At 46.5% G+C, this 26761-nt stretch overlaps 1 protein-coding gene across 4 annotated transcripts in view; it reads right to left on the bottom strand.

The window, feature by feature from the left end:
- Zc3h18 (zinc finger CCCH-type containing 18) overlaps nucleotides 1-23104 on the bottom strand; it is a 43979-nt gene extending 20875 nt beyond the window's left edge. For 2 of the 4 annotated variants that reach the window (XM_006255758.5, XM_006255759.5), the window contains exons 1-4: nucleotides 22971-23104; nucleotides 14401-15002; nucleotides 11165-11249; nucleotides 10338-10409 (exon numbers count right to left, since the gene is read on the bottom strand). In XM_006255758.5, coding sequence (XP_006255820.1) covers nucleotides 10338-10409; nucleotides 11165-11249; nucleotides 14401-15002; nucleotides 22971-23064 — 853 coding nt within the window. In that variant the 5' untranslated portion in view covers nucleotides 23065-23104. 4 annotated transcript variants of the gene reach the window in all.
- Between the last annotated feature and the right edge of the window lie 3657 nt (nucleotides 23105-26761).

Here is a 26761-nt window from a genome sequence, read left to right as displayed (position 1 = left end):
GTTCTATACACACTATTAGAAGCATCTAAGATTTAAACATATTTCCTAGCTTAATACATATAAACTTAAATAATTTAAAACTACATTCAATCTGAAACATATCCCAGTTGAACATTTTTGCTAACAACTCATGTTTTCCTTTATGTAGTTAAGTAGAAATAATTACTTGGTACTTAGGAAAAAGCCAGTTTCATCTTTAAATACCATAACTACTTAGCCTCTGGTGAAGCCAACCCAGCACAGAATAACAGCACACTAATATAAAGTAACAGCACACTAATATAAAGAAAGCACACTAATATAAAGAAAGCACACTAATATAAAGTAACAGCACACTAATATAAAGAAAGCACACTAATATAAAGTAACAGCACACTAATATAAAGAAAGCACACTAATATAAAGTAACAGCACACTAATATAAAGAAAGCACACTAATATAAAGAAAGCACACTAATATAAAGTAACAGCACACTAATATAAAGAAAGCACACTAATATAAAGTAACAGCACACTAATATAAAGTAACAGCACACTAATATAAAGAAAGCACACTAATATAAAGTAACAGCACACTAATATAAAGAAAGCACACTAATATAAAGAAAGCACACTAATATAAAGTAACAGCACACTAATATAAAGAAAGCACACTAATATAAAGTAACAGCACACTAATATAAAGAAAGCACACTAATATAAAGAAAGCACACTAATATAAAGTAACAGCACACTAATATAAAGTAACAGCACACTAATATAAAGAAAGCACCAGGGTTGGGGATTTAGCTCAGTGGTAGAGCGCTTGCCTAGCAAGCGCAAGGCCCTGGGTTCGGTCCCCAGCTCCGGAAAAAAGAAAAAAAAAAAAATAAAGAAATCACAAAATAGACTCAAAATTGTGTCCCTTCAAGTACAAAAATGACAAAATAATTTTTGCATTCGTAAACGTAGTTGAGGCCTTCCATGGAGGTTAAATGAGGTGCACTGTACCCTGGAACATGACTAATGAAGCTGGGCATCTGCAGACAGACACACACACCACCATTTCTTCACAGCCAACTCTCCATATGCACACACTTCTCAGCCTCGTTTACGTAATTAAATGTAACAAAAGCGTACTAGGAAAAGTCAGGCAGGAAGTACCAGAAAGTATCAGTATATGATTATATATTATTATATACATATACCTAAAATTCACACCCAGTTAGTAGGTAAGTGTTTATTATTTGCTTTAAAATGTAAAAACAAAACAAACAAACAAAAAAAAAAAACCCAACCCCAAACCCACTGTCAAATCTCACACCACTCACATGGGCAGAAAAAGAAAACACTGGAGGGAAAAAGGAGAGGGTGCAGGCCGTCCCTGACAGTCAGGGTGACAGAACCCAGGTCTCAGGGAGCTAAGTCAGGTTCCTGCTGAGTGTCTTGACCCTTAGCCACCTAAGTAATGAGGAAGATGGCTCCAGAAAGACCAGTTTTTCTTTCTTTTCTTTTTTTTTTTTTAAAGATTTATTTATTTTATGTATATGAGTACACAGTTGCTGTCTTCAGACACACCAGAAGAGGGCATCGGATCCCATTACAGATGGTTGTGAGCCACCATGTGGTTGCTGGGAATTGAACTCAGGACCTTTGGAAGAGCAGTCAGCGCTCTTAACCGCTGAGCCATCTCTCCAGCCCCCTCTTTTTGTTTTTTTTTTTGAGACAGGATTTCTTTGCAGACCAGGCTGGCCTCAAACTCAGGGGAGATGAACCTGTACCATTCAGATGCTCCTGAGGGCTGGGATAAAAGGTGTGGGCCACCATGCCTGGCTACTCTGCATTTCAGAGGGCTCTCTTTGCACAAAGGGTTCTCAACTTTTTCCCCTTAATTAGATGGTCCATATCTCAACAATTCTTTTATTAATATTTATGCTTGAGTAGATGTTGAATTAAATAATTAGTAAGTTCCGGTGGTGGGGTTTACTACCTCCTTCAATGCTTAAGGTCCCTGAATAAAAGACACACACAGCCTTTATATTTCTTTTTTTTTTTTTTTTTTTGGTTCTTTTTTTCAGAGCTGGGGACCGAACCCAGGGCCTTGCGCTTCCTAGGCAAGCGCTCTACCACTGAGCTAAATCCCCAGCCCCCAGCCTTTATATTTCGATAGGCCTTAATCGGCACAATAGCTAGGCTACTGCCTAACCTTCACTGCTGACAGAATCTACCTCCTGCCCATAGTTCCAAGTTTACAACTTACTAAATTCTGTGTTTTATCTTGGCTGCTCTGGACCCAGAGGGCTGCCGAAGCTCTGTTCTGCAATTTTATCAGGCATGGTAGACCTCTCCCTTCCTCTCCCCTCTCCACCCATTAAAAAAAATTCATTGCCCCAATTCAGCAGGAAGAAGCTATGGAGAGTCATCCTCCTGATTCCTTGGCTTTGGGTGTCTGGTTATGGTTATTTTATAAATAGGTAGGTTGTCACTTTAAGGGATAATTTGTAAATAGTCATAATTTTGGACAGGGAGGAAACTAGAGAGCTTAGATTTGGGGGTTTCTATCTTTCCTCTTCCCTATCCTTCTTTCTTAGGTAAAGGGGAGGGGGATGAAAAGAAAAATGGGGGCTAGAGTAATATAAGAAATTAGATATATGGAGATGGATTACTAAATTAACTCAAACAAAAATTTTATAGTCATAATCTTACACTGGTAGAAACCTTTACTTTTTGATGTAGAACTGAAGCCATAATTTCTTACACTGGTACAGATTTTATATATTGACACAGGTTTAAGGATCAATATATAAAAATAAATATATTTATATATATATAAATAAATATATAAATCTTTGTATATTAATACAAAATTTTAAATTAATTTTGTTACTTAGATGGGCATTGTGCTTGTGCAACTCATTAAAGAAGATAAGGCTCAGACCTTATATTCTTTTTTTTTTTTCTTTTTTCTTTTTTTCGGAGCTGGGGACCGAACCCAGGGCCTTACCACTGAGCTAAATCCCCAACCCCCCTTATATTCTTTTTATAGTACTTTAAAAAGAAGACTTATTAGACTTTATTATATATGATTTTACTGTAGCTATCTTCAAACACACCAGAAGAGGGCATCAGATCTCATTACAGATGGTTGTGAGCCACCATGTGGTTGCAGGGAATTGAACTCAGGACCTTTGGAAGAGCAGTAAATAATCACTGAGATATCTCTCCACCCCAGACCTAGTACTTCTAATAGTTGTTATTACAAACTGTTTAAGATGATTAAGTAATGCAAGTTTTTTTTTTTTTTAAAGTAATGCAAGTTAAGGGCCAGATAGTAAACTTGTGGTAATATTAGATGCTGATTTAATCACAATAAAGTGTTTTCAATGTTATTCAAATAGTAAGTAGCTATGAGTAGTCAAGGTTTACAGTTCAGAAAGACTATATATATAGTTTTCAAAGCATCAGAGATCCAGAGAATATGGCATTTAAAATCATTTCATTATTAACAGATCTTTTGACTAGGAGACATGTGTGTTCCTGACAGCACCCCATCCCACTTCAAAGATGATGTTGAGCATCAGTACCTCCAACTGGAGTTGCTTCAATTGTGACAAACTGGCCACTGGGTAAGAAATAGTCTAATTTCATTCTGTACACAATTAATGTCCAAAAAAAGAACACACAGATGCGGGATAGTCAATCACTAAGCTCTGCCAAGACAGGGCAAGTCAGTCCTTTCATAATTCCTGCTTCACTTAAGGTCTGTCAGATGGTTCTGGGCCAGAAGGCTGAAGACAGATATTCCCAACATTATGAGGGATACTGAAGACTGCCCAGGTAGTCAGCTGTCTCTACAAAATGTATAAGCTTTGGAAGCTGTGTCTTTATGCTTCCTACATACTCAAGTAATATTTAATTCCTTCTCAGACATCCAACTATATAATTGTTATAATTATGTTTAGTGTATATATGAGAAAAGAGCCTTTTTAATTGGACAATAATGGGGAAATACAGTGGGTTTGGCCCAATGTTGCTTGCATTATGATAATAATTTGGGTCCCCAAAACTCCTTACATGAGGTTCCACATGCAAGACACTGAGGGACCCTGCCTCCAGTTGGTTCTGATTGGTAAATAAAGATGCCACCAGCCAATGGCTGGGCAGGGTAGACAGAGGGACTTTTAAGACTGCCAGGCTTGGGACAGAGAGATGTGGGAGAAGGAGATCCACCATGCTGGAAGAAGAGGAGGAGGAGGAGGAGGAGGAGGAGGAGGAGGAGGAGGAGGAGGAAGAAGAGGAGGAGGAAGAGGAAGAAGAGGAGGAGGAGGAGGAAGAAGAGGAGGAGGAGGAGGAAGAAGAGGGAGAGGAGGAGGAGGAGGAGGAGGAGGAGGAGGAGGAGGAGGAGACACACCATGACTGAGCAGAGTGAAGAGTGAAGGACTGGGAGGCACAGCTGGCATGTGAAGGAGTCAGGAGAGTGCAGCCTACTTAGGCTGGCCTGAGTCCAGGGCAGCCAAGGTAGAATATAGAATTTAGTAAGCAATAACTGGGGATTATTGGCAGGAGATGACTTAATCATGTGCAGGTTAGAAAGTGGCCCAGCTGTTGCACTATTTAAGGCATATCAGAATGTAAAGGCTGTGTGTCTTTCATTCAGGAACATAAACCACTGGGGTGGGTAGCAAGAACGCACTGCTGAGGTCTATTTCTTAAATAATTAATTCAACATGTAGATACTATTTAACATGAGAAATATTTTATGGTAAAACGAAATAAAAATAGGTATTTATGTGAATAAAGAATATATTCTCTAAAGAGCATATAGTAGAGCTGGCTGGCTAACAGCAGACCTTTGATTCCAGTACTCAGGAGAATGCTGGGCTACATACATACTGTCTCCTTTTCCCTATCTTCCCCTATCACCAGAACCTTGTGCACAAGTAGTTACCAACTTAAAGGGGAGTCACGCATGTAGTCACCAAACGTCCACCCCATTTTTCTTGAATATATTATATACTCTTGCCTGATCTTTACTGCTTGTCTCTAAGCAATTTAAGAAGAATGAACCTGTGTGATGAGTAGCCAAAGACCCAAAACTGCATCAGTAATACTGACATGACCATAGCAGATCTCTCAGCAGCAATCACGACGCTAAACAGATGGCAGGAGGTGGCTGCCCCATCACCTGCTGGCCACAGTCCCCATGTCCAACAGCCAAGATCTATCTCTACAAACAGATTCTACAATCTAACAGATGCCAGCTAGAGCAAGTACACTGTAGCTATGTGCACGAGGCAATGCATGTGCTTCCTAGGTCCAGAAATGGCCTCTAAGCTTGTGATCTATTGTCTGGATCAGTTATCATCAGCTGCATGTGCTCCACCATAGGCAAAGCAGTCGTCAGAACAGCAAAGGTAGTTTTACACTGTCACTTTACAAACAAAACACTCATTTTGGTCCAGAGTACACATTGTGACAAAGTGGTCCTCTTTCAGCTAGTCTAAGCAGCTGCAAACAAGAAATAAATGCAGCCCGTGTATAAGAGTCAAAGTGCTTCACTTGTTTAAAAAAGGCAGACCAAACAGAAATATAATAATTGAGCCTTAAGCAACGAGCAAACCTCAGACCTACAGATCTGTGCCCTTACAGGACTGAAGACCCAGTGGCTCAGGGCACATAATGGCTCCAGTGACAGATTTGTGTGTCCTTCTCTCAGCTCAGAGACCTAGGAGACTGAAGTTTCTCTCAGGAGATCACAGAGCTGGGATAAATGCCCAAGCTGGCTTGTATGAACCGCTCTGGGAGAATCCTGGTCATCCAGGAAGTCTTTGCTCCTGTCCATGATTTCTAATAAGAAATTTCAATTATCTACTTAAATATAAAAATGTCAGCATGTGTCTATGAAATATTTTAAACTGGGAGGAGATGGCACAGTTTACTCTGAGCAAATGCATGCTGAGGCAATGCACACACTCAGAGCCAAGGCTCTCTGGTCTGGATTTGGTATGTTGGTGGGGTGGTGTGCTGCACAGGAGGCAAGGCCTTCCAGAGGCTCTTCAGTCACACCACAGGTCTGCATTTATGGGTTGTGAAGTCTACTCCAGCACAGAGCCTGGGCACTGGTTGGTCTGAATGGACGTGCCAGGAACTCTGCTCTAACTTTTCAGTCACCTGCGAGGCTGATAGACACTGGAAAGCAGTCATGCCCAGAAGTCCAATTCTCGTACGGAAGAACAGATCTGAACACCAACACACTGACTGTTCTCTCTTCTTGAAAATATTTACTTACTTTTATTTTATATGCATGGAATTTTTGTCTCTGTCTTTATATGTGTGTACCATGTGTGTGCTTGGTACCTGTGCAGACCAGAAGAGGGTACAGGATCTCCTGGAACTGAATTACAAATGGTTGTAAGCCACTATGTGGGTGACAGAACAGAACCTGTGTCTTCTGCAGGAGGAGCAAGCATTGCCAATTGCTAGGCACATCTCCAGACCCCCAGAGTATTGCTTGCAAAGTAGCAGCTTTCAGCCTTCATAATCTGGGCCCAGCTCTGCGCTCTACTAGCTGCACTGTCTATCTAGCTTGAAGGCTGCCTGCCATACTGTGGAAAGGGCGTGCACTGACAGTCTCACTAGGGCGACAGATCCTTAAGGACTGAACTCAGGTGAGACATATACAACTTGGCAGATAGATTGACTAAGAATCACTGGAATATATATATTTACAGTGGGAACACTTTATGGCACATTAATTGTCCCCACCTCTGTAAATCTAGAAAACAGCCAGCTAGAGCCAGGGGAGTGGTGCACACCTTTAACCCCAGCACCCCGGGGTTGGGGTGCAGAGGCAGGGACACTCGGGAGTTTGAGGTCAGCCTTGTCTTCTTTTTCTTTTTTCCGGAGCCGGGGACCAAACCAAGGGCCTTGCGCTTGCTAGGCTAGCGCTCTACCACTGAGCTAAATCCCCAACCCAGAGTCAGACTGTCTTAATATTAAACAGCAGCAGCAGCAGAAGCAGCAGCAGCAGCAGCAGCAGCAGCAGCAGCAGCAGCAGCAGCAGCAGCAGCAACAGCAGCAGCAGCAGCAACATCCCTGTCAAAATTTAAGCTTTTCCTTACTAACATAGGTGAGGCTGGCCTTACACATGCATACACGCAGGAGGGTGTCCTTCTTGCCACTATGAAAACTGCTCTAATTTCAGAGTCCCTTGAATGGTCTGGAGGACTCCAATAGGTTATAGGCCACTCTGACGCATTTCCATTTATCAACATGAAGAGAAAACAGAGATCCCAAAGTGAGCAAACACAGTTGTAAAATGCATAGAGGGGCACATCACTGAACATCTGTGAGCCCAGCACCCCAGACACCCTGAGACACTGCTAGAAATGCTACTATCAAAGTGGGAAATATAAAAGGGTACAGTGACAGCGGAGTTCCTTACAGGTTCCTTACATGGTACTCAACTGATGTTCAAGGCTCTGCGTTTCACTCCCCAGTACACCCCCTCCTAAAGCACCATGTAATGTGCAGCTGCTCCTCTGGATCAACCGACCCGGGCAATCAAGACCACCCTCATGCCCACACAAGTTTTAGGTGGTGACATTTTTATTTCTCTTGGACAAGCACGGTAGAGGGCTTGATGTGGCGGTGTGCCTAGCTCTCCACACCCTAATGCTCACCCTCGGAAACTGTAAGCTCCCAAACAGACTCTTTTCTATAAGTTGTCTTGTTTATGGTTCTCATCACAGCAATTAGAAGTAAGGTAGACAGTAGCTGGGGATGGGACTACTGCTGTGATGGGCCGGACTATACTGTCTCTCTCTCTCTCTTTAAAAGAACTCTGCAAGATGTTAGGACCCTGAAGTAAGAAAGCTTTTGAATACTGTGAGCCAGGCTGAACGGAACATTCTAGGTAGGCGCTTGGGAGGCTATTAGTAGTGCTGAGAGCAATGTGGCCTACAGAGGCCCAGCCTAGGAGACTGCTTATGGGAACAATATTAGAAGCTGGTCTAGAGACAATTCTTGTGATATTCTGCCAAATAGGCTTGCTTTTTGGTTTGAGAATCTGCCTGAGACTAAACTGACAGATGAGACGCTAAGACAGTAATCTCTCTTATGCAGGTTTCAAATGGACAACTAGGGAAAAAAGAAATACAAAATGTGGGCCATGACGGTGTGTGTGCCTTTAATTCCAACATTGAGAGGCAGGTGCATCTCTGAGTTCAAGGCCAGCCTGGTCTACACCGCCGAGTTCCAGGACAGCCAGGGCCACACAAAGAAAACCCTGTCTCCAACAACAACAACAACAACAACAACAACAACAACAACAACAACAACAACAGTTGTGCTGGAAAGAGGGCTCTGTGTTAAGAGTATATACTGCTCTTAAAGAAGACAGGAGTTCAGTTCCTGGCACCCACGCTAGGCAGCTCACCACAGCCTGTAACTCCAGCCTCGGGGGTTCTAATACTTCTGGCCTCAGCAATTACCCACAGTCACACGCACACCTGCACAATACTGAGAAAACTTAATGTAAGAGCTAAGGTTTGTGCTGAGAGATAGAAATGGGACTAAGGGGAGCGGTGCCCTCAGCTGATCCTAAATAGCACCCGGGAAAAGGCCTAAGAAAGAGGTGTGGAATCTTCCTTCACAGTCAGGGAAGGGTGGCCGAAGTCAGGCATGTGGTAGGTGAGCCCAGCATGGAATCTGGATGATGAATCAACTGAGTTCAACTGAACACCATTCCTACAACATAGGCCAGCCAAAACAAAACCCAACAAAACCCAACAACCCTGCAATGCCGAGGAAGACATCCCAGAGAACTGAAGTCCACCATTTCCTTTCCTCCTGCACATCATAAACAGGATGAGAGGAAGGGAAGCAGCAACTAAGCACACCCTGAAAACGCTACTGTTCATGCTTACTCTCCTGGTTAGTTTTAGGTCAACCTGACAAAGGCTACAGTCATTTGGGAAGAGAGAACCTCAATTAAAAAGAAGCCCCAATAAGCTTCAAGATTGGCCTATAGGCAAGCCTGCCTGTGGACATTTTCTTAAGTGATTGATGTGGGTGGGCAGTATCACACGGAGCAGGTAGTCCTGAGGTGCAGAAGAAATCAGACTGAGAAAGACAAGGGGAACAAGCAAGCAAGCATGGCTCTGCCTTGGCCACTGCTGCCCTCCCTGCCCTCCCTTCCTTCAATAGCAGACTATGATGTGGGACTGTAAACTGAGATACCAACCATGCCTCCCCAGACTGCCTTTGGTCCTGGTGTGGTTTCAAAGCAATAGAAACTCTGAGACACCCACCTAAGCTGCTTCCCACCAGACTGCAGAAACCTTAGCATGCATGGCCTCACTCACGAAAACCCAAACATAGCTTACTGTGAGCAGGGTGCCCACCCCGTGCGGCGGCTAAAGCAGCACCGGACCACATGCAGACGCCACCCCCAAAAGAGCTGCTTTGTGTTTCAAAGCATTTGCTTCATCTGTTCTGTGCTTATAAGTTCTGAGAACTACATCAGGGTGTGGGCCCCTGGCTCTTGCTCCAGAAACTCAGGCTGCTGCTGCTGGCCTGTCCCGAGCAGTTGACAAGCTATCGACTGCAAAGGCATTGTGCAACCCAGTCTGAGAGCTGTAGAATGAGAACCAAGCACAGATCCACGCTGAACACACGCCTGCTGCTGTAACCTGCACATCTGCCGGGAGGACTGAGTCTATTCCTTGTGCCATTCCCTGCCAGGAGGACTGCGTCTATTCCTCGTGCCATTCCCTGAAAGGCTCTGCTGCTTGCACTTAGGTTTCTTGAAATACCAGCAATTTAAAGACTTCTAACGACTGAGATTTAGTGTCACGGTCCTTCACTCTTAGGGTACTTGGGGCAATATCAAGTGAAGGTCACCAACACATATACCTACACACTGCCCTGTACCCCACCCCCAATGTGTACAGTTGACTGTGCAACTTAAGATGTGCCAACTCTTTTCACTTGGTATCCCAAGACCAGAGAAGTGAGCCTGAGTGGAGTTTTCATCAATGTCCCATCACCAGGGCATCTCTTGATCTGAGGGACAGAGCTGTCTGTGGATCACTTCTTGGGCATAGCCTTCCCCATGAATAGGACAGGGTTCCACTGCCCAGTTGTGGAAGTCCTTGTTCTTCAAGTGCATGGTCTCGACCTGTATCTCCTCCCCAGCTCTAACGACACTAAGGAGAAAAGGGCCACAGCAGTTCTGTCCCTCAAGCCTCCTCCCTGTTGGCGTCCCAGCTGTGCTCTGGATCCAGGAGAAAGAAGTCTGGCCTCTGGCGCAGGGGACTTTAAGGCACAACAGAGAGTGAACACAGGATATTTTGTACCTTTAACCTGGCCTCTGAGTGGTATGGAATTTGGTATTGGTGGAAGAAGAGTGGATAATGGTGTCACAACATCTGGAAGAGAAGTACAGGAAGCTCTTGTGAACTCAGACTGCACACACAGGCTGGCGAAGCGAGCAAAGTCATCCTCGCGCAAGAGAAAACACCTCACTATCTGTCCAAGGAAGACACTCAACAAGAAATATACCCAAACCATCCAAGCAAGCCTTACAGACTGGAGACTCTTGATTCCACGTCTGAACCCCACCTCACCCCGCCCCCACCCCTGGCTTTACAAAGCCAGAGCACATGTTACTTGTAATGTGGTCAATCCAGATCTAGACAACTGCCCCGGCTGAAGCGCCGAGTGGCACTAGTCCTTCGCAGGAATGCCTTCGGACGCTCTCCCTGGCCTTTCAATACCACCCACAAATAAAGGACCTGCTTCTGACCCATTCTTTAAGAAGTGGTTCTTTCTGGCAGAGGAGGGGAGGCTAACACTGGGGCAGCTGGCCTCACAGAAAGCAGCACTTGGGAACAACTGCCACTGTGTGCTGCAGCCTTGGGTCTGCTGTAAACAGTGGGCCTGACACCTGCAGGGTAAGAAGAGGGGCTGTCCTCTAAGGCAGTTTTTAAAGCCATGACAGGGCCAACACAAGGCCCAGTGTTTACCACCAACACTATCAACTACCACCAACTCTTGTAGCCTAGTCCTACGAAGCCTCACTGACATGGACAGCGTGCGTGCCCAGAGGACGACAGATCACCACCATGGCCCCAGGAGAGCAGAGGCTACACAGATGCTGCAAGAAGGCGAGGCCGACAATTACCTTTCATGAAGAATCGGCAGGTGGGGCGTGGCCTCACCTTCCGGTCACTGGGGTCCTTCACTTCGCCTTCCTCCAGGTCGTCATCCTGGAACAGAGGACAGTCATCTGGGGGTGAGCAGACTGCTTTGCCCACCACATACCACTCTTCCTAGGCTGGAAGCTTAGGATTGGGTGTGGGGAGCATCCACCTTCCAGCTTCCCAAGCTTAAATGCTCAGTTACACAAGAGATGGTCTCCAGTCATCTATAACCTCACAGGAGTACTGTGGGAATGACGGGCTCCACTGGACACTCAGAGCCGAGCTCCCGACTTTCTATCAGTTGCAAGCAGGCAGTGGTCAGACTTTGATCTTTAGTACTATGTACGGTAACAGTGTATAAACTGAGTACTCCATGTCCTTTACAACCAAACACTACTTGCCTCTCATGGGGACGTCAGGTGACCCTGATGGCAGCACCACCTGTAGCTCATTCTTCACCTCACCATTACTGTAGAGTGGCCCAGAAGCTTTACAGACAGAACCCAAGTTGTATTTCCAGGGTTCGAACAGGCAGCCAAGGAGGAGTGGTCTCCAAAGCCACCCCTGTGCCCAGGGCCTGTTCACCAACCTATTCCCACCAGCCTGGACTCCTTGTAGTCAGGCTACGCCCATGGTCTTGTGCTCTCTGGCTAGCCTTGGCCAGGGGAAGAGTGAGCAAACATGCCTCCTGCCTTGGCCTGCTGAACCCATGAGGAGACAAAAGCAGAACAAAGCCAGGAGCCAGAAAGTGGAGGAGCAATCCCTGGTCAACCCATCCGGGCTGCTCCTCGTGTCCTGCAGAAGGAACTAGCCAAGGATCTGTGGGAACAGCCCGCAGGGTCAGAAAGGACGCCTTGCTTTCCTCTGGTGAGGGATGCCATGCCACAGCCCCTGCTCTGCAGGACCCCATGCTCACTACACAGCATCCATCAGGGAACAACTTTTCCAGCAACGCCAACAAGCAGCTGGCCCCCAGTCCAGATTGTATGTACCCGGAACACTCATGTAGAGACACTGCCTGAGACACATTCATCCTGCATGGCAGTCTGAAGGGAAGTAGGTCTTGGCCTAGAAGACTGTTCCTGAGGAGGGAGTCTGGTGAAGCAGCAATCATGAGACTGTGACAAGAACAATGGATATGCTAAGTGATAATCACTGTGGATAACCGGGCAGTGGTGGTGTACCCTCACAGAGGCAGGTGGACCTGAGTCTGAGGCAGCCTGGTCTATAAAGCAAGTTCCAGGACAGCCAGGGCTACACAGAGAAACCTTGTCTCCGGGGAAGAAAAAAAAAATCAGTGGAGGCCCATGAGCCTACAGAGACTTAACAACAAATTCCACACATGCACACAACATTGTGGAGGAAGAGGGAGACAGGGTCCAGGAGAGGAGCTTCCAGGGAAAGCGGCTGCTGGCTTGGAGTTACTGGGCTCTCCTGGGCTGCACTAAAGCTATCCCTCATGGCGCCCACTTGCCCACCTGTCCTGTTATATCTTCAGCTATTGTGATCCTCATACACTTCCAGGATCCCCAGTGTCCAAGACTTCCCAACAACATCAACTATAGGGTACTGTAGGCTAGAAGAAGAGTCTGGTAGGAAGGAAGTGACCTCTCGTGTTACTGGAGGATGCTGGGCTGGGGTCCTTTAGTAGCATGCTACTTCCCATAGGATGCAGAACCATTCACATGGGGATAGCAGGCACAGTAGGCAAAACAAAAACATACCATAGGGGTTGGGGATTTAGCTCAGTGATAGAGCGCTTGCCTAGCAAGTGCAAGGCCCTGGGTTCAGTCCCCAGCTCCAGAAAAAAAAAAAAAAAAAAAAAAAAAAAAAGCACTTAAAAATGTACTGTAGAACTGTGTTGAGCCAGAGAGTCAAGTGGCAGATTCATCCCATACACTGTTTCCAAGGGACATCAGCGACAAAGACCATGCATGCTGTCCAGGGCGGGTCTGGTTCAATCCATTTCCCCACTGACCATACCCATAGCCCAATATAACAGTTACCAGTGCCCCCACTGCCAATGCCCTCCATAATTCTATCAAGATTCTCAACCTCATCTGACTTTCACTGTGGGACAAGGAAGGGCATTTAACAGGGAGCACCTGACAGCAGGCACAGCTAAAACATAGCCAATAACCTCAACTTTATTGAAGTAAAGATCAATTTCCCCACAGGGGAAACACAGACCACCACCACCACCCCAAAAACAACAAACAAAAAACGAAACACAAAAACCAACCAACCAACCAACCACGAAGAAATCATGCACAGAAACGTTCTTCATGGAGGAACAAAACAGGGAACTCAGGAGACTGTTTGCTACACAGCTGGGAGAAGAGGTGAGGCATTTGAGACTTTATGATTGCAGTCATATACATCCCACCCACCCACATTTACTCACCACTGGGACACAAAGTCCTACTACCAACCAGCCTGTGTGGCCAAAGTCATCCTCCACCCATGAACCCCTAAAATGAACTAGATATGCAGGGACCAACAGGCTGCTGTAGGGATGGTGCATGTTGAGAACCTGGGGTCCCCAGATAGTGCCCCCCCACATCACCCCAGAGATGTTTAACCTATCTTCTACCAGGCAAGCAGTTGCTTTCTAGTAAACCTCAGTTGGCTCGTCTAGCCAGCCCCTCCCTCACCTGCTTTGAGCTCAACTGCTCTGAACTTCCAACAGAATCATCTGCAAAGAAAATCTGACCTCCGCACCCATGACTCCACATGAAGACCAGATTTTTTTTTTTTTTTTCCCCCTCGGAGCTGGGGACCGAACCCAGGGCCTTGCGCTTGAGCGCTCTACCACTGAGCTAAATCCCCAACCCCTAAGGCCAGATTTAAAGATGGGATCTGGGGCTGGGGATTTAGCTCAGTGGTAGAGCGCTTACCTAGGAAGCGCAAGGCCCTGGGTTCGGTCCCCAGCTCCGGAAAAAAAAGAACCAAAAAAAAAAAAAGACGGGATCTTCTCGTTTCTGATAGCAGCTTTCCTCTGAGTTTTTCTACATGAGCCTACCTCTCATTCTCCACTGTGAGCACTTCTTCCCCCGCCTCAACACAGCTCTTATTTTTCTGCACGCCTGGCCCAGCCCAGAACTGACCATCTCTCTAAGCACGAGGGAGCCTGAAAAGCCTGCTGTGCCCGCCTCTCCTGGGTCAGGTGTGTTGCTCAAGGGCCAGGGCTCTTTCTCGCCAGCGCCACCATACTCACATCTATCTCCCCGTCGTCGATCTCTCCATCGTCATCCTCTTTCTTCTTCTCCTTGGCAGCTTCTGTGGGTTCTTTTTCTCCCACACTTTGAACATCAGGCTTCCCTTCCTCTCCAGGAGCCCCTTCTCCCTTTTCCTCCTCCTCCTCGGCCCCAGCCTTCTCAGCTTCCTCCTCCTGGGCAGCAGGAGCTGGTTCCTCAGGGACCTCCTCATCATAGTCTAGCTCGTGCTCATCCAGTTCCCTGGTCACTGAGGAGGCTTCGTCCCTGAGATCACTTGTCCCATCTTCCTCAGCATCATCCCCCTCCTCGCATGGGGATCCTGCTGGGCCCCTGCTCAGCTCATGAGCCTCTGAGTCCTGATCCTGGGACTTGGGCTCACTGGCTTGGTCTTCCTCATCTGAGTGAATCTCCTCCTGGCTTTGTACTCTAGTTGCATTTTCCTCTTCCTCCAAATCAGAAGCCCTTTCCCCAGCTCCATCCAAATCTTGTTCAGACCCACTTTCCCTCAGAATGTCATCATCTGAAAGTGCCGGCTGCTCTTCATCCGGGGAGTGAGGCTCCAGTTCAGGGCTCTCAGCCACATCCATCAGGACCCACAGATCTGCAAAAGACAGACACCACAGACTCAGCCTGTGCCCATCCTCTTGGCCCACATGCTCTCTGCCCTTGTTCCACACAACCCCTCTTCCAAAAACCACATGCCTCCCTGTGGAGTGCCAGGGCATAACTCTGCTGCCTATGGCTGGCCTCCACTCAGCCCTGTGCCTTCCTGCAGCTGGCACAGGTGAAGAAAAGGGAGCAATAATAAGTAAGCCATGGATTGCCAAGGATAGCTAACTATTGGGACTCATGGGAACTGACTTCTTTTTTTTTTTTTTTTTTTAATTTTTTTTAGATTTATTTATTTATTTTGTATATGAGTACACTGTAGCTGTCTTCCGACACACCAGAAGAGGGCATTGGATTTCATTACAGATGGTTGTGAACCACCATGTGGTTGCTGGGATTTGAACTCAGGACCTCTGGAAGAGCAGTCAGTGCTCTTAACCACTGAGCCACCTCTCCAGCCCCGGGAACTGACTTCTGAAAGTAATGTTTCTACCCTGGAATGAGATCTTACCGTAGGTCAGCTGCAGTTTCTCTCTTTTTTAAAAAGAGATCTAATTAATTAATTAATTAATTAATTATAAGTATACTGCAGTTGTCTTCAGACACACCAGAAGAGGGCATCGGACCCCATTACAGATGGTTGTGAGCCACCATGTGGTTGCTGGGATTTGAACTCAGGACCTCTGGAAGAACAGTCAGTGCTCTTAACCACTGAGCCATCTCTCCAGCCCCAGCTGCAGTTTTTAACTAAACCCTTTCCTTGTACTCTGGCTCTCAAGCAGTTTTATGTCACCTCTTTTTTTTTTTTTTTTTCAGAGCTGGGGACTGAACCCAGGGCCTTCCACTGATGTCACCTCTTTATACCCCATCCCCTGCACCCTACGATTCAGACCTTTCACCCAGCCTACAGCACTGTTCTCCAAAGGCAGTGCTCTGGGACCAGTGACTCCAGAGTCCAAACAACCAAAGCTATCTAGGTGTCTGTTGTACAAATGAACTATGACAGAATTATTTTTAGACGTTTAAATCATATACTTATATAAAAGAACCTTTTCCCTTTTAGAAAACTCACTTCTGGGGTTGGGGATTTAGCTCAGTGGTAGAGCGCTTGCCTAGCAATCACAAGGCCCTGGGTTCGGTCCCCAGCTCCGAAAAAAAGAAAAAAAAAAAAAAAAAGAAAAAGAAGAAAAAGAAAACTCACTTCTATTTCTAGGAATCCAGATTTATTGAAGCAAATTTTTTTTTTTTTTTTTTTTTGGTTTTTCCACCTCCTCAACTCATAGAAAGCACTTTGCTCTGCTGGGCATAGTGGCACATGCCTGTAATCACAGCACTTGGGAAATGGAGGCCACACTGTTACACAGCAACACCTTGAATCAATTTTCAAAAAGTACACTGCTGCACTTGCTTTAAAAGTGGCTACCTAAGCTCAGGTTGAGAGTAAGTGTAGACATCACACCTAGCAACTGTTAGCCAGTCTTTCTTTTTTTTTTTTTTTTTTTTTGTTCTTTTTTTTCGGAGCTGGGGACCGAACCCAGGGCCTTGCGCTTCCTAGGCAAGCGCTCTACCACTGAGCTAAATCCCAACCCCCAGTCTTTCAATCTCATAAACAATAGATGCCAAATCACACACAAAGGAGGAAGGTTTGGAGTTCAGTCTGCTTTGTATTCTGAGGCTGGGAAAAACAAAAGCGGGCTGGAGAGATGGCTCAGCGGTTAAGAGCACTGGCTGCTCTTCCAGAGGTTCTGAGTTCAATTCCCAGCAACCACATGGTGGCTCACAACCATCTGTAATGGGGTCCAATGCCCTCTTCTGGTGTGTCTGAAGACAGCAACAGTGCTCTCACATACATAAAATAAACAATTAAAAAACAAACAAACAAACAAACAAACAAACAAACAAAAAAACCAAAAGCTGCTTGGTACCTAGCCAAAGGAACAAGTTACTGAATTCAGCTCACTCTGTGTTTACAGGCACCAAAGCCACACACATTCACACACCTTATGTTGTCTTTACATAACCTCACACTTAGCTACTAAAGAGAGAACATATTTTTCAATTTGTGCATTTCTGAGATGGGGCAGTGTTGGAAGACTGAATTCAGGACTTTGCACATGTCAGGTAAAGTACCCTATCACCAAGCTACAGACCAGATCCCAAACTTGGACTTTGAAAAACTTATAGCCTGGGTTGCATGCTGAGTCAAAGGCCTGTCAGGGCTTTAGAATAAAAACTGTCTCAAAAATAAAAAAAGATGGGCCAGTAAGATGGCTGAGTGGGTAAAAGGCACCTGCTAAACCTGAAAATCCAAGCTGGTCTCTGGGACCAACATGGAGAAAGAGGGCCAACACTTGCAGGATGACCTCTGACCTCCACATGCTGACACACTTACACTTACACACACACACACACACACACACACACACACACACGAAGGGAGAGAGGGAAAGAATTTAAACAAGAAAAAAAATTAAAAGATCACCTGTTTTAAACATGCAGTGTCAAGAGTGGGCATCAAAGGGGCTGGAGAGGGGGCTGGAGAGATGGCTCAGCGGTTAAGAGCACTGACTGCTCTTCCAGAGGTCCTGAGTTCAAATCCCAGTAACCACATGGTGGCTCACAACCACCTAAAATGAGATTGGATGCCCTCTTCTGGTGTGTCTGAAGACAGCTACAGTGTACTTATATATAATAAATAAATCTTAAAAAGGGGGGGGAGGGCTGGAGAGATGGCTCAGCGGTTAACAGCACTGACTGCTCTTCCAGAGGTCCTGAGTTCAATTCCCAGCACCCACATGGTGGCTCACAACCATCTGTAATGGGATCTGATGCCCTCTTCTGGTGTGTCTGAAGACAGCTACAGTGTACTCATAATAAATAAATAAATAAATCTTAAAAAAAAAAAAAGAGTGGGCATCAAAATGTTTCTAACCAGGTGTGGTGGAACATACCTTTAATACCGGTGCTTGGAAGACAGGCAGAGGAGAGAGTTCAAGGTTATCCTCACCTAATATGTCAAGTTTGAGACTAGTCATAGCTATATGAGACACAGTTTCAAGAAAAAAAAAAAAAACAAACCAAGGTTTGTTGGGTAACTGAATACAATAAAAGAAATTTAAAATCAGTCATTTGTACACACAATGATTAAAATTTAAATTTACTGATCAAATCAATCAACATTAAGTGGTGGTACATGCCTTTAAGCCAGTACTCAGGAGGCAGAGACAAGGGGATCTAAAGAGGGAGTGAGTTCAGTGATAGCCAAGGATACACAGAGAAACCCTGTCTGGAACCCTGCTCTCACCCCACACCCAAATAAAACAAGAAAAACAAACAAAAATCCCAAAACCCAAACCCCCAAACAATTTATCTTAAGTGACTCAAAAATAAACAGCAGACAAGATTTTCTGGTCATCTAGTGTCACTGAAGAGGAAGGACTACTGAAGTCAGTCCTACCTGGGATAGCAAACACAGGTCAGTTTGTAACCCCAGGATATCTGTGCGCTAAGACACGAGGCTGATGGCAGTAGCAGGCCAGTCTGAAGTGAACAGTGAACTGCAGCTCGTCTGGGTTAGTGAGAGCAACGGCACGTTAAGGACAAGTTTGGAAGTTCTCTGCACAGCCCTGAGCTCTGCAGAGTGCTTGTGAGCATCCTTGGTGCCTAAGGCACTTATACAGTGGGTGGGGGTGAATGCCATGTAGCACAACAGCCAGAATGGGGATCTGTGCTTTTCTGTAGTTTGAGAGAATGTTTGTGCAAAGCTCTAGTGTATGTGTGGTCGATAGCGTCAGTAATTAAGTCAGGCTAATGTCAATATGTCAATATACTGAACACAAGAATTCCTTGGTGTATAACATCTGATCCTTAACACTGCGGTCTTAATTGCACTGTATATTTTTAAGTCTCCATAGAAGCCCAGAGACTTTTCATTTCTCCAGCTACCAAGGTTTACACTTGGTAACCATAGGAAGTCAGCATTGGTGAACTGGCTATCAAGTCTCATACACCCTACGTAAAACCTGTCAAATCCCTACTCTGGCATTTTATATCTAAAGGCAAACTCATAATGAAGGTGTCTTTTAAACCAACTGTTATGCAAAACCAACTGCCCTGTCTGATTTGGAAGTCATACAACTGTAGCACGTAAGGCCCCTGCGCCAAACTGCATGCTATCTTGTGTACTGTTCCCGAGACCCTCTTCTAACCTGTTCATAGCCCTTTTCTGGGCTTCTGGACACAAGTTGGTTTGCTTTTGGTTTCAGTCAAAATTAGGTCTAACAAGTTGTGTTTTGTTTTATATTTCTGAAAATCCTGAGATGAAATCCTACGGTAAGAAATGGAGACATAGTACCTAACTAAATATCTGAACTGTAGCAAGCAGCAGGCTGGTGAGGGAGGGAAGATCAGGGTTTCTGAGTTATAACCTGAATCCTTGCTCTATTGCTTCCTGGGTTTAAAATCTTGGGCCAACTCAAACCCGCCATGCCCCAGCGCTGTCATCTGAACTACAAGGACAACAGCAGCTGCCTTATGAGGTTGCTATAACCTGACACCTGACGATGAGCTGGAAACATGCTCGGTGTATGTGAATTTGACTGAAGATATAGCCCTTCAGTCAAAACGCCATCCCCACACCACTCCTGCCATCTGCAGTTTAGTATCCCAGAGCCCTGGGAGAAACATGCTTATTGTTCCATTGGATAACTATGGGGACAGCACATTTACCATGTGCCTCATGAGACTCCTGGAAAACAAACACATTTCCTCACGCCTCATGCTTTTTGTTTTTTGGTTTTTTTGAGACAAGGTCTCACTGTGGTGTTTTGGCTGTCCTGAAACTCAGACATCTGCCTGTCTCTGCCTCCCAGGTGCTGAGATTAACGGGATGTGCCAATGTGCTCAGTTTCTTCACGCAGCTCTTTTTTTTTTCCGGAGCTGGGGACCGAACCCAGGGCCTTGCACTCGCTAGGCAAGTGCTCTACCACTGAGCTAAGTCCCCAACCCCCTTCACGCACCTCTTAATCCCTATTTCAACCTTCCAAGTAAATAAACTGAGGCCATATGGCTACTGCATAGGTCTCAGGATTGCCATTCAGGGATATTCTGGAACCTGTATGCCCAGACATGAATGGAATTAGTTCTACTTCCAGCCACTAAAGTTACTACTATAAATCCTTTTTGATATATACCATATATAAACTAGAGTCTCTACAAACCTGTAGGCTCTATTTCCCTCTCCCTCCCTCCAAATATCAAGGCACTGGTATATCATTTTTACACAAGGACACAGCCAGGCTGATTAACTTGAGAATCCTGAAAGGCTGGTGTACTGTGCACATGGCCACTGAGCTTTAATACCCTCCAGGTGAATTTACAGTTACTTTGACGGCAGGAATAAGTCAACTTCTGATTTGTAAAGGCAGTTGTCGGCACATGCCATGAAGTAGTGGGATGAACAGGTATTCTGCTGTGTGTCTGCAGGGAAGGACAGACAACTCCTGTGAGGAGTTCGGAGCAACCCATGACAGGTTATAAACCAGCTCAAATATACAGAATTTCTCTCTTTCTGGTAGTTCAAAACCCCAGAATTCCTCTCTAAGTTAGGACTCTTGTTTCTTATACTGTATATTTTTGTGTTTATCTAACTGCAGTGCTATGCAAACTCCAACAGTTTATTTGAAGGCTGTTATAAGTTGAGATCTTATTTCCAAAAGCCCAGATGTTAAAAGTCTTAGTCCCTAAGGATTCACTACTAAGACGTGCAGTGTAGGATCTCCCTGACCCCCCCTCCCCTCAGGACAGGGTTTCTCTATTAATCCCAGGTTGTTCTGGAACTCATTCTGTAGCTCAGGCTGGCTTTCAACTCAGACTCACCTATCTCTGCTTCCCAAGTGCTGTGATTAAAGGTGTATGTCACCAGCTGGCTCTGGCCACAATGTGCTACCTTACCACCTGAACTCTAGACTCCAGCAAACTGAGAGCCAAATATACCTTGTCTTTCTCTCCCTCCCCTCTTTCTTTTTTAGTATAAAAACAGGTTTATTGGGGACAGCTCTTGGGTGAGTTCACGGACCATACAGGAAGAGGTCAACAAAGTCTCCATGCAGAGGGAGACAGAGGGGTCTGGAATAGAAAACATGTGCATGTAGAGAGGAGAGTGAGTGAGGGTGAGAGGAGGGAGATAGATCTTCCTTTTTGAGATAGGTCTAGGTATTCCTGGTTGTCTGGAACTCTATGCAGATCAGGCTGGCCTCAAACTCACAGAGCTCTGCCTGCCTCCCTAGGATTGCTGGGATTAAAAGTATTCACCACTACATCAGCTTATATATTTTCTTTATATGAGTTCATCCCTTCAGGTATTTGTCATAGTGATGAAAACTATGCTCATCCTGCTCTAAAGTGTGAGGGGAGATGATGGAAGCTTTGAAAGGGCTGGCTCTCAGCAGCCTGTACATCACACACTGCACTCTATCTGCCTGGAACACTTGAGACTGCAATGCCACAGTAGCATCCACAGGAGGCACGGCCAGGGCTTCTGTAGTGCACTTGCCTTACAGAGGCCCTGAAAGATTTTCTGAGAAAAGGAGCTGCACTATCTTCCCTCCCATGGGACCTACTGGGACTGTATTACTAGAGGCCACATCAGATGAACGTCTTTCAGAGACAACTACAAATCAATGTTTATCAGAAGCACACACCAAATTGTACCTTTAGGCTAGGAATCTCTGGGAATCAGTAGAGAGCTTAATCTCCAGTCATGCTCCAAAAAGGTCCACTGTCTCTCTAGGTGTTAGTGTTTTGTTTTAAGACTAATTTTGTGTGTTACCCTACACTGGTCGCAGGGAAGCACATATGCTATTACATATAAACAATGAATCTAGTGTCCTCAGTACAGCTACAATGTCTACAATCTTCTTACCCACTAACCCAGTAGTGTAGGACTCCCGAAGTTCAGAGCTAATCTTTAGTCCTCCTATCCACAATGGTGAATATGTTCAGGGGATGGAATGACAGTCTTTCAATAGCTCTGTCCCCTGATGCATTTGACATACTGGAAAATGCTTGACTAAATGATAAAATCCCATTAATCCAGGAGCCACCTGTTGCAAACAGAAGACATCTAATAAAGTTACCTAAATTGTAAAACATTGTAACAGAGCTCGAGAGCTAGTCTCAGCAGCAGCTCTAGAATGCCAAAGTGACTCCTCCCACTTTACTAATGGCAAAGCAGTTAGGTCTTCTTCTCACAGTTGGGTCACTTAGAGGAACTGCTACAAGCTGCTAAGAGCCTGGCCTGGTGGATTTTACCAATACAGGTTAAAACAATTCTTGGTCAAACATGGGGTGTGACCTAGGGAGGAGAAAGGGTTTCTCACTGTACCCCTGACTGGCCTCGAACTCATAGATTCACCTACCTCTGCCTCCTGAGCTCTGAGATTAAAGATTTGGTCACCACTGACTGGCTGGGGTGTAACTATTAATTTCTTTACACGACTTACTACTGAGAAAAGTGCTCCAAGCAGGTTTTGTTAAGAAAGATCAGTAACATACAAATACAACTTCTGGGAAATGACTTTTCGTTTGAGCCAAGGTCTCACTTTGTAGCGTTGGCTGTCCTGGAACTCCCTATGTAGACCAAGCTAGCCTTGAGCTCAGAGATCCTCTTGCCTTTGCTTCCCCCAAGTGCTGGGGTTAAGCTGTGGGTCACCATGCTCAGCTGTGGGAAACAACTTTCAGCAGGGCAGATCCTATGTTGATGTCTAAGTTCTGTTATGCCTGGATAAAATCCTCACTCATAGCTTCATCCATGTATAGGTAAGAATGTCAGGATGTTGAAAAACACCACCCCCAAAGCGACTTAAACTCTGCAAGAACTCTTTGATAAGGAGATGGTCTCCTTGAGATGGTGTGCAGATGACAGGCTATCTCTTTGGAGACAAGCAAGGCACAAGCTTACCTGTTGGCTGCTCGGGAAGAAAATCCAAACTTCTCTTAACATGTTTGAGCATTCCCCACCTACAGCTGGAGAGGAGTTTCAGGCTTTGGGACATATTGAATTGGTTCCAGGACTGGCTGGGCTTCAAACATGCTGAAGATCATTCCCATTCTCCTCTCAGGGGCTGGGAAATGCGAACTAGCCTAGCGGGTAGAGAATCTCAACCTCTGCCTTGGGATAGATGATGAAGAACCAAATGCCTTCTTTTGTTATTCCCAAGTGGGTCTGAAGAATTACCTAGTCTCGTTAATGAATGCTAAGAAAAAGCTCATTTAAAAGTTATTGTGCCCAGTAAACTCAGCTGTCAAAAGTATACGGGCTAAACTAAATTTCCAGTAGGAGCGAGACTATAAGTCTTAGCTTAATTTCCTTCTAGCACTACACGTTTTTGGCTACTTTACACTAAAGAATCGGCATCTCTAAGCTCCCAGTCCAAGAGGCGTGGAGGTTACACTTCTAAGATATCCCGGACTCTTAGAGAGAGCACAGTGGGTATGTCCGACCTGTGCTCACTTGAAGTTGCGAGAGCAAGTTGCAGGAGGCTCCAGAGAGCTCAAAGTTCCCCATAGAGACGGTCGATAGTCTAAGCCGGCCTCCTCCCAAGCCAACCTGCGTGATTCGCTCCCCTTTGTAGGCGGCGAACATGTGCCACGCCGAGTGGCCCGGAAGGGAAAATGACAGCTTCAGGAAAACCAACTTCACTATGGCAGACCACGGCGCGCCAAGGCGCCCGGACGTCCCAGGCCGCAGCGGGCTCGCGCCTGCCCGCTGTCCCGGGCCGCGCTTCGGCCCGCGGCTGCGCACAGCCGGGGGCGCGCCCGAGCGCTCGGGAGGCGGCGCCGGGCTCCCGGGCCTCGCTCCCGCCGCCGCTGGGGCGGCCTCCTCCTCGCCTCCCGCCGGCCCCGCTTACCTCAGCGCGAGGACTGGAGGCGGCCACGGCTCCGCTGGGGTGGGGGCGGCGTGGACAGGACGTCCCTCAGCCTTTCCGCTTCTCACTGGCTCTGGCTTCAGGCACGACGCGGGCGGAACAAACGGGCTCCACTACCCGCGGGGGCCGGCCATTGTGCGACGTCATCAGGCCGCGACGGCCGTCCTGCGAGCCGGCGGGCTTCCCTCACTAGCCCCGCCCTCCTCGCGCTTTCTTCCGGCCTCCGCTGGCCCCGCCTCCGTGGCGCGCGCTCTGAAGTCTCCCCTACTGCGCAGGCTCACTGAGGTCGACCCGCCCTCTAGCGGGACTCTTAGCGGCGCGTGCGCAGTCTGTGGACCTTCGTGGTAGTTTCCTTGGATGAGATCAGATGGGGAGCAGGATGGATGCGTGCCGGGTAGGCAAAGCCATTTGAGGCTCTTGGTGTGTGCGTGTGTACACTCCAGGGTCTAAAAATTTAGCATTCGTTTACCCAGGGCATGAACTTTCTGCCATATTAAATACCAATACTTGACCCAAAGTGTTTTGGGGGCTGGAGTGTAGCTCTGAGGTAGAGAGACAGCACCTGCCAAGTATACGCGAGGCCCTGGTATTCTCACAGAAAGGATTTTTGGAGTTGGAGGGGTTAGATTTTCTTACCTGTTTCTGTGGTGTTAAACATCCCCAATTGTTAAATGTGATTACGGTGACCCAGTGTAATCTCCCTGGGGAGGACTTAAACTGATTGTGTCATTGGAGCTCTGCCGCTCGAGGCCTAAGTCCACACCTCTAACCCTCGCTACTGACCTTATAAAGGGTACCGAGTTCATTCGGTACTGGGCTCTTACAAAATTTGGAGCCGGGCTTGGTCTTACAAGGTTGGGGTCTGCCTGTCTTTCTCAGACAAGGTGAAACAGTCCAGATGCCCATAAATTTGTGAAAGAAAAAAAGGTCATAGTCTTGAAGTGCAGCGTTAATTCAGCCACAGAAAGGGATGAAGTCTGACACATGCTACAAGCACAGAGGAACCCTGGAAAGAAGCCAGTCACGACAAGTTGAATACTTTTGACTCCACAATTTGGGCTGAATTATGCTGCCCATCCTCCAAGTTCCATGTAAAGTCCTAGCATCAAGTCGGTATGGATTTTGAAGCAGAACTTCTCCATGAGGTCATAAAGGTAGGGTCTGGATCTCATAGGATTGGTGTCCTTCAGTAAATACCAAGGAGAGATCAAGTCTCACTGGGTAGCCCAGGCAAGCCTGGCACACAGAGAGCTGCCTGCTTCTGCTTCCCCAGTGCTGGGATTAAAGGTGTGTGCAAGGAACACACCTGGATGCTGCCCTGCTCCTACCTTGATGATGATGGACTGAACCTCTGAACCTGTAAGCCAGCCCCAATTAAATGCTGTCCTTAGAAGAGTTGCGTTGGTCATGGTGTCTGTTCGAAGCAGTAAAACCCTAAGTAATTCAGTAGTCATTTGCATATGTGGGCGTGTGTGTATGTGTGTGTGTGTGTGTATGAATGGACGGATGGATGGATGGATGGATGGATGGATGGATGGATGGATGGATGAATGGGTAGGTGGGTGGATGGATGGGATGAAGGAGCGGATGGGTAAGATGATGGATGGAGGGGGTTGGGGATTTAGCTCAGTGGTAGAGCGCTTGCCTAGGAAGCGCAAGGCCCTGGGTTCGGTCCCCAGCTCCGGAAAAAAGAACCAAAAAAAAAAAAAAAAAGATGATGGATGGACAAATGGATGGGTACGTGGATGGACAGTTAACTGTGTAATTGTATGGATGGAACAACTGATCGAGGTAATGACTAAGAGGAATTTGTGCTAGAAGCAGCAGTGACAGACCACAAATGACAGACTGAATGCTTTGCCACCAGACCTGTCAAACTTCATAGTCTGCCTGTGCGTCCTTTGGCTCCCCTGGCACAGGCTGTGCACTCAGCACCCTTCTGACCCATGTTGACCAGAGGGACCCAGCATCAAGCAAGCACACAATCTCAGCCTCTTCAAACAGACAGCAGCACCACGGGAAGACTGACAGAAATCAGGTTCCCAACTTCCTAGCCACAGGCCAAGTATTCTGATAGGCAAAAATGGGGAGACGCTTCCAAGCAAAATGGAGCTTGGCTCCTCCTTCAAGAGCACAAGGGAAGGCTTTCTGGAGAAAGCCACATCCCAACTGCAAGTCAGTAGAGACGCAGAATGAACCTAGTATAGGCCTGGGAGGGGAAGCACATGATAGCTGTCAGGTGGGGAACAGGAGCCACTGATGGTCCTGGAGCTCCCAACACGAGCAGGCAGCAGACAGGCTGGGCAGGCGGCCGGAGCTGGGCACTGATGGACTTGGGTTCCTGCCTCTTCCAAGGTCCAGGCTTGGCTTCAGGGCCAAGAGCTTTGAGCAGGGAGAAGGCTGATTGCAATCTCGGGGGACCTTAACTGAGTAGCAGCTGTGCAGATTTCTGGGAATGCAGAAAGATGGCTATCCAGACATCTTGTAAATAATGCCTTGCTAAATCCATGTCACCATGGACATTAAAAGGCACGATGAGCCACTTTTCTTGGTGAGAGCAAAACTAAGAGTGGCCAGCCTGTTAAGTTCTTACCTCACCCCGAGTGTTCACAGTGGTCAAGCTGAGCTGCTTCAACCTCCATGTCGTCCAAAAGTGACTCCCGTTTTACCCATAAGCCCAAAGGTTGCAGGGCCGGCAATCAAGGCTCGTGACTGTCAAACTATTCCCAAGCTTCTTTGAGGAAAAGTTAGCAGAGTGTGGAAACTTAGTCTCCTGGGTAAATAGTGTTCTCTCTAGACAAGTTCTCAAGTGCTCAAGGGGGTT

Source organism: Rattus norvegicus, chromosome 19 (assembly GCF_036323735.1).
Source record: "Rattus norvegicus strain BN/NHsdMcwi chromosome 19, GRCr8, whole genome shotgun sequence".
NCBI classification, from domain to species: domain Eukaryota; kingdom Metazoa; phylum Chordata; class Mammalia; order Rodentia; family Muridae; genus Rattus; species Rattus norvegicus.
This window is presented reverse-complemented; position numbering and strand designations above follow the sequence as displayed.